The sequence below is a fragment of the Salvelinus fontinalis genome, chromosome 2 (assembly GCF_029448725.1).
Source record: "Salvelinus fontinalis isolate EN_2023a chromosome 2, ASM2944872v1, whole genome shotgun sequence".
NCBI classification, from domain to species: Eukaryota; Metazoa; Chordata; class Actinopteri; order Salmoniformes; family Salmonidae; genus Salvelinus; species Salvelinus fontinalis.
The window spans coordinates 23,975,231-23,988,581 of NC_074666.1; the positions used below are offsets into that span (position 1 = coordinate 23,975,231).

The window sequence follows — 13,351 nt, forward strand, 5'->3', positions numbered from 1 at the left end:
AACATGCTGTTGTGCAAATGGAATAGACAAAAGGTGGAAATTATAGGCAATTAGTAAGACACCCCCAAAAAAGGAATGGTTCTGCAGGTGGTGACCACAGACCACTTCTCAGTTCCTATGCTTCCTGGCTGATGTTTTGGTCACTTTTGAATGCTGGCGGTGCTTTCACTCTAGTGGTAGCATGAGACGGAGTCTACAACCCACACAAGTGGCTCAGGTTGCTGAATCCACATTGTGGCACAAGTGGCTGAATCCACATTGTTCTCAAGTGTGTTTGTTGCTCTCTATGGATTTTTTCGGATGCTATTGGGTGGTGTGAGGATTGTTATCGCATAGGCCTAACACATTAACAGAATATAAAATCCCTAATACGTGACCATGGCAACCATACGTGACCACAGCAACCTCAGATGGAATTTGTGGACAGTCATACAGATCACTATTTACTTGTTGAAATAAAATATTTGTTTTTGTTTACTTGTTCTTGGATTAGTGCATTCTAGTTGTTCTCTAGTTACCTGCAGTCTTGCCTCTAAATATTCCATTTACTCCTTCTCAGTCTATTCATTATGATATTTACATCTACAAACTATGCCTAAAAACTAACATTGCATTTAAGTGATATAGCCTAATAAGTGTATATGAAACAGTCCTGTGTAAACATTGTTTTGTGTTGTTATTTGATTTAATTAAGTTTTTAATGATTTAAGACATTTGCCATCTGTAATTCATTAAGCTTCTTAGCTTTTTTTTCAATCAGCAATTGGCCAATTCTCAGTGTTTGTTTATTCAGAATTTTACACATAATTGCATGCAATCACTAAAGGACAGACATTTTATATGGTATGACACAAACCACAGAAGGCCATTTATTATGGATTCACAAAGCAAGGCCCCATGACATTTCGCTAAATATATTGAAAGTGGGGAAGGTTTTTTGTGGTTGGTCTAAAAAAACAATAAGAATCAACACCTCAGTTAAACTATAATGCAGTCATTAATGCAAGCATGCAGTGGGAAGCATGACCTCAGCAAATGCCTAACAAACACCTAATTAAATTTGAGTTTTTTGTAATTTTATACCCTTTTTCTCTCTAAATTCGTGATATGCAACTCCACAATGGGCTAGGGGGAGGCAAAGGTCGAGTCATGCGTCCTCCGAAACATGACCCGCCAAACCCGCGCTTCTTAACACCCGCTCACTTAACCCGGAAGCCAGTTGCACCAATGTGTCGGAGGAAACACCGTTCAACTGACAACCGTAGTCAGCCTGCAGGCGCCCGGCCGGCCACAAGGGGTCAATAGAGTGCAATGAGTAAAGCCCCCCCGCCCCCCGTCCAAACCATCCTCTAATCCGGACGACGCTTGGCTAATTGTACGCAGTCCTATGGGACTCCCATAGGTTGTGACACAGCCTGGGATATAACCCCGGCTGTAGGGATGCCGCAATACCGCGATGCAGTGCCTTAGACCTCTGCGCCACTCGGTTAGCAAACAATTCTAAATGACTATTTTCAGAAGCGGTGTACGTTCCCCAGAGACAAAGATGGGTAACAGACTGATAAGACTGCAATAAAAATAGAGATGTAACCATGGGGGAACAAACACCACCTACTGTTTTATTAAGCATGTTTCTTCAAAGAGTGGAGACCGAGATTATATCTGTATTCATGTCATTAAGCATGTCATTCACTGCCAAACACCAGTCTGGGGACCAAACCTGCATTGACTATTTACATTGACATTTTAGTCATTTAGCAGACGCTCTCATCCAGAGCGACCTACAGTTAGTGCATTAATCTTAAGATAGCTAGGTGGGACAACTACTACCCTCTAACCTCAGCAGACAACTGTCCATCTGGAGTTATGGGGGATATCGCGTATGTAGAAGCAACTATTGTGTGACCAGTGCCTTGAAATTATCCACCAAACCTCTCATTTTTGGCAGATGAATCTCCTGCTTGCTGATGTTTCTTGGTGTTAAACATTGACTGTGGCTGTGCAAAATGGCCTTCAAAATAACATTTGTTTGGTGGTCCTGTCACCTCGCCTCCTCTTTCTCCCTCTCCTTCCCTCTCCTTTTATTCTTTCTCTTGCTTTTTTCTCTCTTGTGTTACCTTCATATTTTTGGCATTCGATCAGTTCATTCATTCTTTCCAGGCAATCACCTCATGCATGTTCAATTGATTTGTTCATCGAAAAATGACTAGGGAACCACCTAATATCTCTGTAATCAGCTGTAAGTCACAATTAACTCTTGTCATGTCCACATTAGGTCAATAGCAAATAATCAGAAAATTGGACCTACAACATGTTTACACTGGTATCAGATATCTTCTGTCTCTTCTATCTCCTTGTCCCTGCACAGTCACAGGGCCACGCTGGCTGTAGCACAGTGGTTGGCAGGGATGCCGATGCGGCGGTGGCAGGTGAACATCTTCCTCAGCTCGGCGCGGAAGCGGTCGTGCAGCCAGGCGTACAGGAAGGGGTTACAGCAGGACGAGCTCATGGCACACAGATGGCACATTAGTTGGATGAGCAGGAAGTGGCGCTTGTTGATGAGGCGGATGTCGATGTCACGCAATACGTTGAACACGTGAATGGGCAGCCAGCACACCCCAAAGGCCGCCACAACCAGCGCAACCAGACGGAAGATCTTCCGCTTCCGGGCTCGCTGTGCCTCTGCCTGGTCCCGGGTCCGATGTCCCGGTGCCACACAGTTCCTCAGCTTGACAGAGATGCAGAGGTAGGAGACACAGACGGCAGAGAGTGGCAGGACGTAGGTAACCAGCAAGGTGCTATAGGCGTAGGCTAGCCTCTCCTTCTCTTGCCCCAGCCAGAACTCCTCACAGATGGTGAGGCCCTCCTCTCTGAATTCCACGTGGTAGGTGTGGGCCACAGCTGGAGCCACCAGACCACAGGACAGCAGCCAGATCCCTGACAGCACATAGGCACAGGTGGCCACCGAGGTGCGCTTCTTCAGAGGATGCACAGTGGCATAGTACCTGGCAGGGACACAGAGGGACAGTAATATTGATTTATTCATTGCTTTGAAAAACATTTTCATAAAAATCAATAATTACAATTATATTATTTTACATACTTTTTTTGTATTTCAGTTCATTTGAAACTATCCAGTCAAAAGCGATGGGCTTTTTGTTATCTCAAGTCAGAGGGACCCACCCACCTGTCGACAGCAATGGCGGTGAGGGTGAAGACAGACACGTAAACTGTGACTGGCTGGATCAGGAACACCAGGTAGCACATAAACCTTCCAAACACCCAGCCACGGGGGTTGAAGGCATAGGCCAGGGTGAATGGTACACAGGTCACACACATCAGCATGTCTGAGAAGGCCAGATTCCCGATGAAGAAGTTGGAGACATTGTGCATCTTGCGGGTGCGGCAGATGACGTAGAGCAGCAAGTAGTTCCCCAACACACCCACCACCACCACCAGGGCGTAGCATGGGATAATGAGCAGCTTGAAGCTCTGCAGCAGAGCCACGTCTGCAAACAGGGAGCTGTGGTTGGCCAAGCTGTTCTGGACAGCCACCTCAAAGACTGAGTGCTCCTTAGTTGCCTCTTCGCCCACAGAGGGCAGCAGACCTCCAGTCCATCCAGTGCCACTGCCTTCCATACTGTAACCGATAAACTACACAGCAGTAGGGAAGCCCTGGGTACCAGCCACTTAGCAGCTTACCATGGAAGAGGCAAAGCACAGGGGTTGGGGAAGTTTTAGTGACAAACAATGACAATAAAATGCTCATAACTGGAAAACAATGGCATTCAAACAAGTGAATGATGTAGATCCTAAATGATTGTACACTGAACAAAAATGTATAGGCAACATGTAAAGTGTTGGTCCCAGGTTTCATGAGCTGAAATAAAGGCATGCGGCCTGTACAGGTATTAAAAAGTGCCACACGTTCAGATCTTTCATCACAAATAAAGAATAGACCATCAATAGATTAATTACATGTCAATCTAACAATGTAGTGCATCTACTGTCTTGTCCATACAGTTGTATTACGCTCAGACAACTACAGTTACGCATCAACGAGCAATGCAGTGCTATCTGAAGAAATTACTTAAAATCACCAGTGGCCAGACATTTTCATGGGCCTAATCATCTTGTGACTGATCTTAAGTTCGGTGCCATTGACCATGTTTGGTCAAGCCGCAGATGCCGCAATACGGATGAACGCCTACTCCAGTGGGAAGCAAGATGGATCTTATACTTAAAAACTCTACACCCCAAAGGGCTTAATGAGGAATTGGACCTTGTATGTTTCCAGTAGTGTTGTCTACATGCACCAGCAGTCTCCCCCAGTATTTCATATCTATTGCTTCTGATATTGCTATGTAGCCCAGACTCTTGTCTCTTTCCAATTATATGTGACATTTGAATTGTCCATTTTTGATACTGTTCTATATATTCCTTGTTAATATGCTTTGACTCCGGATTCACTAGTCTCTAATTAACTATCTGCTTGCACCTGTTGCACCTGTTACACACATCAGGTGTGTCTTCTTAAGTATGTGTCTTCTTAATTTGTTTGTACAGCACTGATGAAGGCTTAAGACCAAAACGTATGCTCCTTCCTTTTTATTTGTTATATAGCTCCTTGCACTTTCACGTTTGTATTCTTTCGAGCATGTATTAAATTCATGATATTATATTTGCATCTCGGACTCCTTGGGTTAATCCTCTTCACGGTTTTGAGTGAGAGTACTTTTTTAACTCTATAAATATTTTCACTCCCACGCGCCCGCTGACCTTTCATTCTCGCCTGAGCCTAAACCTCATACTGGCTTTCTACTGAAGTAAAAGATCCCAGAAATGTTCCATACACACAAAAATATTATTTCTCTCAAATTGTGTGCACAAATTTGTTTACATCCCTGTTAATGAGCATTTCTTATTTATCAAGATAATCCATCCACTTGACAGGTGAGGCACATGAAGAAGCTGATTAAACAGCATGATCATTACACGTGCATCTTGTGCTGGGGACAATAAAAGGCCACTCTAATGTGCAGTTTTGTCGCACAACACAATGCCACAGATGCCATTCATCCGCCGCCATCACCTCATGTTTCAGCATGATAATGCACAGCCTTATGTTGCAAGTGTAACGGATGTGAAATGGCTAGCTAGTTAGCGGGTACACGCTACTAGCGTTTCAATCAGTTACGTCACTTGCTCTGAAACCTACAAGTAGTGTTGCCCCTTGCTCTGCAAGGGCCGCGGCTTTTGTGGAGCGATGGGTAACGACGCTTCGTGGGTGACTGTTGTTGATGTGTGCAGAAGGTCCCTGGTTCGCGCCCGAGGTCGGGGCGAGGGGACGGTTTAAAGTTATACTGTTACACAAGGACATGTACACAATTCCTGGAAGCTGAAAATGGCCCAGTTCTTCCGTGGCCTGCATACTCACCAGACATGTCACCCATTGAGGATCGACAGGTACGACAGCGTGTTCCACTTCCCGCCAATATCCAGCAACTTCGCACAGTCATTGAAGAGGAGTGGGACAGCCTTCCACAGGCCACAATCAACAGCATGATCAACTCTATGTGAATGAGATGTGTAGCGCTGCATGAGGAAAATGGTGGTCACACCAGAAACTGACTGGTTTTCTGATAAACGCCCCTACCTTTTTTTAAGGTATCTGTGACCAACAGATGTATATCTGTATTCTCAGTTATGTGAAATCCATAGATTAGGGCCTAATGAATTTATGTCAATTGACTGATTTACTTATATGAACTGTAACTCAGTAAAATCTTTGAAATTGTTGTATGTTGTGTTTATATTTTTGTTCAGTGCACATGAGGTTGGTGGCATCTTAATGGGGGAGAACGGGCTTGTGGTAATATCTGGAGCAGAATAAGCAGAACAATATAAATATATGGCTTTCTCCTTTCCTTCGTTTCCTTAAATTTCTTCCGTTCTGCATGAAAACTAATCATGCATGCAGCATGATTGGTTGAGGACTGCAATGAAGCCCATCAACAAAGTTGAAGCAATAATTTCAATAATTACTTCTGGTAATGTACATTTTATAAGACACAGTAATGATGGTTGTAATTAATCTTGGAATCCCTGTAAAATGTGTGTATGAATAGCGGACACATAATTTACAGGGAAAATGTCAAAGCTTTTACTATTTTTTGAAGGCTTTCATACAACAAAATAATTAATGAAATAACACATGATTATACAATAGTGAATGTATTGGTAAAGGAAGGACAGTCACATTTTGAAATCCTTAGAAAGGAGATTAAATTACAAAATAAAGTCCTAGGCAAGACAACAAGCTTGATGGATTTCTCAAAGATGCCTGACAGACCCCCTTAAAAGAAAGTATCACCATGATTAGAGCTGGCACTATTATCGTATAATCATGTAACCGACAATTATGGGAAATAACCATGAACTTTCTTGAACTCTCCTTTATTTTTGAAGTGTTCCACTCCGCTAGCCAGCACCTCGCCTAAATAGGTGTGCGTTTCTTTCGCCTTTAGATTATTATGAGAGAAAAAAAACTGTCATAATAGTCTTAATAAATGTATTTTAGGGGGGGTTAAACTTTATTTTTATGTAGATATACTATATTCAATACCATTTTTTTGTTGTTGACATGAAGTGAGTAATGATGGTAATCATTTTACAGCAGAATGGCATGTTTCTTTTTTGTTTTATTGAACCTTTATTTAACTAGGCAAGTCATTAAGAATTTTATTTTAATTACAATGACGGCTGCCCGTTGGGAGGAGAAACTATTCATTTTCGAGACGGTGTGTGTCACCAAAGCTGTATTGTATACATTAGGTATATCATAGCTAATTTATAAGGATGCATTATGATGCATTTCAAGCAAAACATGTTTTATTATTATTACAATTATGATTAGAACTCTCAAAATTTGCATCACACTTAGTCATTACCCTAAATTTCATAATTGTCACACCACTAACCGTGATTGGATACGAGTGTGACATTTGGTTTAATGGTTGAGTTTAATGGTTGTGGTTTTCTCCAAACTATTAGAAACTATTACAGTGGCCGTGGTTACAGTGACCATGGGCCAAAAGCCAAGTTTTCAGATGACCCCTGAGTAGTCACAACACAGACACAACCAATAGATCCATCAATGTGGACATTACATTAATCAATCAGAACATATGTTTGTAGGCTTTCTACAGTATGCTAATTAAAGCAGATTCATTCTGTAGTGATTAATGAGAAAATATTCTAAACCCCTTCATAAATTTTCCTTTCATTTACTAAACGACTTCAAAAAAAAAGAATCATTCACTATCACGAATCCATTCCCATGCCAACTGTACCATATTTAAAAAGCTTAAGGGAAACAAGTTTTCAAGTATAACAAGTATAAATGCAGGGCCGGCCCTAGCCTTTTGGGGGCCCTAAGAGAGATTTGGTTGGGGGCCCCCCACCTCGCCGGCAAAACATTTTAGAAGACCCCCTCTTGACGGCATAGAGATAAGTATTATTAGTATACATTTGTTTTAACGTACATTTCCTGAAATTCTACAAATTTTGCCATGGGACATAGATAACATTTAACAATTTTACAACATATTTCATGGAACTCTACTAATTTTGCCTCAGGGCGGAGAGAAAAACTTCAGTTTTACAGCATATTTCCTGAAATTCTACACATATGCCATGTTAATATGATATCTGAGTAAGAGTGACTAACACAATCAATGGGGACCCCCTAGAAGTCAGGGCCCCTGGGCATGTGCCCTTCATGCCCGATCAGTAATTTCGCCCAGTTTAGATCTAAAAAAATGTTAGCTGACATGGGCTAATTGAGTGACTGTCAGTGACTTACATAAGAGAAAAACTGCTGATTCACAACCGCACCTTGTGTATTACACTATTCTAACAGTAAGTTGAGACCCCGACTGATTTCCTTCATGTATTTATTCTATTTTTTTGGTCAGGGGCCCCCTAGCCTAAGAGGGGTCTCAACTCATGACCTCATGTCACCTATGCCCAGGGCTGGCCCTGTATGAATGCATGCCTGGCTGCTCAAACAGCTGTAATCCCTGCCCCCAGCTTGAAATGGCCAGGGTTTTAAGACATCAAATATACAGTATCAGTCAAGAGTTTGGACACACCTACTCATTCAAGGGTTTTTCTATATTTTTGCTATTTTCTACATTGTGGAATAATAGAGAAGCAATCAAAACTATGAAATAACACATATGGAATCATGTAGTACCAAAAAAGTGTTAAACAATATATAGTTTATATTTGAGATTCTTCAAAGATTCTTCTTCACCCTTTGCCTTGATGACAGCATTGCACACTCTTGGCATTCTGTCAACCAGCTCCACCTGGAATGTTTTTCAATGGTCTTGAAGGAGTTCCCATATATGCAGCACTCCATCACTCTTCTTCTTGGTCAAATAGCCCTTACACAGCCTGGAGGTGTGTTGGGTCATTGTCCTGTTTAAAATGAGTAGGTGTGTCCAAACTTTTGGCTGATACTGTACATAGAGCAGTGGATCCAATTAATATCTGAACTATCCCATCCCATGCAAGCTTACCACATGTAAGCCTTATTAACTTAGTGCCTTTGAACTTGAATGTAATTTCTGATAGTTCAGATTGCTGACATGCCTGCATTACCATCAATTTGATGTACAAGTACCTCTGGTTAATAAAATAAAAACAATGAGTGTTGTAAAATGATTAATAAATACCTTTAATATGATATGATGTAAATCTCCACATATCATTCAGTAGTTTGGATATGCAAAGTCAGTCAAACTCAATATAAACTAGTTTATGGTAAGGATTGCGGCTGACTGGATAGATCAGTGATTGGAGGAGTAGAGAATGCAGACAGTCAGTCAGAAGCATTACACCCAACACAGACAACGGACTTGGATGAAAGGTGGATATGATTCTTTATGCTAACGATACAGATATCTTCAGAACATATCTGCAATGTTTAAAACCTGCATTCAATAGATCTGAACCCCAAAATATTATTCCAATGTTCAAATAATGTAAGGTTTAATGAGAATTATTGTAGTTTATTATCTCCTTGCCTGTTAGTCATTGTAATTAAGTTCAGATTGATTGTCTCCTGGGATATTCTTTCACATTTGCTAAATGTACAACTGTAGGATGAATGAAATAAAGGTTTAGACGTGTATTCAATGTGGGATCTTGTTCTAATAAACATGTCAAACAGATGGTAGTTGTACTCTTGTTATACTCCTATTACTACTACAACAACTTACTATACAGCTGTAAAGTAGCCTGCCAATAATAACCACAACAACAGTAGCCTAATATTCGGATTAATATCAACAACAAATCACTGGGGAAAAACACTTGATCAAACCCTTATTATAGTAAAGATAATAATGATAATTTATAATAGTAAATAATAACTGAACTCACCGTAAGTCTTACCTTGCTAATGAAGTAAAAACGAAAGCTGCAATTCTTCAAAAATTAAGGAAACAGATATATTTGATCAAAGACGTGGTACCTCAAGTGCAGTGAGCAAAAGGTGAAGTGAACTCCTTGAAAGACAGAACGTTCGTCAAGTGCGCTCTAGACACACTCATGTCCTGAAAAGTGTTGAGTATACTGTTGCTGATATGAAGCGGGGGAGAGCGCAAGAGAGAGAGAGAGAGAGAGAGAGAGAGAGAGAGAGAGAGAGAGGGAGAGAGACGGGCGGTTTATCTCCAAGTTAGTGGTGGAGATTTTATTTTCTCCAGTGTCAGACTCGATTATACATTTTATTATAGTTTTAGTAGGCCTACCTGTAATTGGCCGCCCATAGGCTATATAATACTAATATCAGTTGCCTGAAATCATCTGCACAACTTTCCCTGGCGGCAATTTATATTCAATTAAGCCAGGCGCAGAGCCGTCGGCAATACAATAAAAATATTCAACATGCTCATTGTAATCATGCCTTTGAGCAAACATTTCTACGGAACCATTCAGATTGTTTTTAGATAGTTTTGGGTAAAATAAAAACCTAAACCCTATTTGAGCACCGTCCACGGCACCGTGTACTTAAGAATATTGTAACGACCCGGTATTGTGTTCTGTGTTTGTGGGTGTGTTATGGTTCTCAGGCTACTAGCAGGGGTTAAATATGTCAGATGGAAAGGTTGGGGGGTATGATGGATAATCCCGCGGGGTTTGGAAATGCATAAATAGGGGTTACTGTGTCATCCCTCTCTCTTCTGTTCGGGACCTTGATCTGTTCCTATGAGAGTGACCCTTAACTCGACTTGGTATAAATGTATACGTTCGGTATTTAGCGGCGTGGGCTGTGGCCTGAACAATAGCCCAGTTTAGGAATAAACCTGTGTTCTGACCTGCACACCTAGAGTCCGTCTCTTTTCCTTTTATGACCCAGCCGGGTCATTACAATATTTTGTGTTGGCCTATGTATGCGTGATATGATGATGATGCGTTGGCTGTTGATGTAATGCCCGTTCACGTGCTAGTCGGAACTAGGACACTTAGAAATGTTCGACTTGCTAACTGGTTGAACGCTGCACGTGAATAACTATAACCAGTTAAAAACTTGAACATTTCAGTTTCCTAGTACCGACTAGAACTTAAACGCGACATAACTCCACAGTTGCAGACTCGGCTACCTGCTGATGATGTTAAACTCGGGAAACTCATTACAAAGTTCTCACAAAATTAACCCCATCTTTAAAACAATTGCTGAATCTCGGCCATAAAAAGGGAATCCTGGTAATGAACTTGGTTACAGACCCTGCAGGGTGTGTTTTGACGAAACCAATTGATTGGTCAAGATGTATCTGTTCAAGTCCATTACTTACAGACACCAAATGGTCCTCTTGTGTCAGTCCTCAGTGTGCACGGTTATGAAGCTGTTGTCCAAATTGTTCAGTTGGTTGGAGAATGCTCCTGGCAAATCCAAGCTTTTTTTGCAATGCTCAAGTGGAAGGGAAACATTTGAATATAGGTATATACACAATGTGCCTCAACAGTAAGGGCTCTATTAAATCTGTAAAGCTGAAGTGTTAGAAATCGAAAGGTAATTTCCAGGGGTGCAACTTTGGTTTTAGAAGTGTGGGGGGAGGCATAACTTGGTGGGGTTGTCTGGGGGTCGTCCCATTTTTGGTGGCATATAAAGCTCTTTTCCTACATTTCTACACAATCTAATATGACCCATGGCTCTTCTAGCTGTCTCTATTTAGAACAACAAAGTAAGCAAAAATGTCCAGTCATCAAGATAAGTAAGAGATCATTATTAAATCTGTTTAAGTGAGTGATAAGACTGAACTAGATCAATGCTAATTAAATAATCCCTGCCGTTATCCCTGCCGTTATGGACGACCAATATCTCCGGCTTTGATTTTATTTGATACATGTGACCATATCATCGTAAAGTATGTTTTTTCAATATAGTTTAATCAGATTATTGAAATTTTTTCGGGAGTTTTGCCGTGTTCCGTTCTCTTCCGTTTGTTGACATGGAGAGATCCGTGCCACCCGGCGTGCTAAATGAAGAGGGAAAGTGTCCGTTCTGAATCCAAACAATGACTGTTCTGGACAAAGGACACCTTGTCCAACATTCTGATGAAAGATCAGCAAAAGTAAGACCCAATTTATGATGTTATTTCATATATCTGTCGTAGTCGCCGGCGCCCAAGTGTTTCTGGCTATTGTGCTAAGCTAATATAACGCTATATTGTGTTTTCGCTGTAAAACACTTGATAAATCGGAAATATTGTCTGGAATCACAAGATGCCTGTCTTTCAATTGCTGTACGCTATGTATTTTTCAGAAATGTTTTATGATGAGTATTTAGTTATTTGGCGTTGGTGTCTGTAATTTTTCTGTTTGCTTTCGGTGCAATTTCTGACTGTAGCTGCAATGTAAACTATGATTTATACCTGAAATATGCACATTTTTCTAACAAAACATATGCTATACAATAAATATGTTATCAGACTGTCATCTGATGAAGTTGTTTCTTGGTTAGTGGCTATTTATATCTTTATTTGGTCGAATTTGTGATAGCTACTGATGGAGTAAAAAACTGATGGAGTAAAAATAGTGGTGTCTTTTGCTAACGTGGTTAGCTAATAGATTTACATATCTTGTCTTCCCTGTAAAACATTTTAAAAATCGGACATGTTGGATGGATTCACAAGAATTATACCTTTCATATGCTGTATTTGACTTGTTAATGTGTGAAAGTTAAATATTTAAAAAAATATATATTTTGAATTTCGCGCCCTCCACTTAAGCTGGCTGTTGTCAAAAGTGTACCGACGTCGGGCTGCAGCCATAAGAAGTTAAACGCTGCACCTTGGTCCACTCTTCCTTCAGCCCACGAGAAGCGTGACAGACATCCTCTATATCAAATTTCAGCCAGACCGCCAAACCAGCCTGAGCCGCCTGCATGCCCATCCCCCACCAGTCTAGTCAATAACTTAACTCTCTCCCCAACAATTTTTTTTTTATGTCTCAAGGAACGGTTTGGAAAACAAAAGTTTTATAAAAACACATATTCACCTACACATTAACACACAGAAACAGTACACCATGCATATACAGTTGAAATTGGAAGTTTACATACACTTAGGTTGGAGTCATTAAAACAAGTTTTTCAACCACTCCACAAATTTCTTGTTAACAAACTATCGTTTTGGCAAGTCGGTTAGGACATCTACTTTGTGCATGACACAAGTAAGTTTTCCAACAATTGTTTACAGACAGATTATTTCACTTACAATTCACTGTATCACATTTCCAGTGGGTCAGAAGTTGACGTACACTAAGTTGACTGTGCCTTTAAACAGCTTGGAAAATTCCAGAAAATGATGTCATGGCTTTAGAAGCTTCTGAAAGGCTAATTGACTTAATTTGAGTCAATTGGAGGTGTACCTGTGGTTGTATTTCAAGGCCTACCTTCAAACGCAGTGCCTCTTTGCTTGACATCATGGGAAAATCTAAAGAAGTCAGCCAAGACCTCCAAAAAATGGTGGACCTCCACAAGTCTGGTTCATCCTTGGGAGCAATTTCCAAACGCCTGAAGGTACCACGTTCATCTGTACAAACAATAGTACGCAAGTATACACACCATGGGACCACGCAACTGTCATACCATTCAGGAAGGAGACGCTTTCTGTCTCCTAGAGATGAACGTACTTTGGTGCGAAAAGTGCAAATCAATCCCAGAACAACAGGCAAAGGATCTTGTGTGGATGCTAGAGGAAACGGTTACAAATATATCTATAAAACGAGTCCTATATCGACATAACCTGAAAGGCCGCTCAGGAAAGAAGAAGTCACTGCT

The 13,351-nt window shown here is 40.9% G+C and overlaps 1 protein-coding gene across 2 annotated transcripts; it reads right to left on the reverse strand.

Moving 5' to 3' along the window:
- Positions 1 to 28: 28 nt before the first annotated feature.
- Positions 29 to 9,630, reverse strand: LOC129815067 (prolactin-releasing peptide receptor-like). 2 transcript variants are annotated; one of them, XM_055868401.1, is made up of 3 exons: positions 9,451 to 9,630; positions 3,188 to 3,697; positions 29 to 3,005 (listed from the first exon to the last, which is right to left on the reverse strand). In XM_055868401.1, the coding sequence occupies exons 2-3, from the start codon at positions 3,637 to 3,639 to the stop codon at positions 2,369 to 2,371; spliced, it is 1,089 nt and encodes a 362-aa protein (XP_055724376.1). In that variant the 5' UTR covers positions 3,640 to 3,697; positions 9,451 to 9,630; the 3' UTR covers positions 29 to 2,368. The 2 variants fall into 2 exon arrangements, with proteins under 2 accessions (XP_055724376.1, XP_055724385.1); XM_055868410.1 differs by lacking the exon at positions 9,451 to 9,630 and having other exon boundaries at positions 3,188 to 6,581.
- Between the last annotated feature and the right edge of the window lie 3,721 nt (positions 9,631 to 13,351).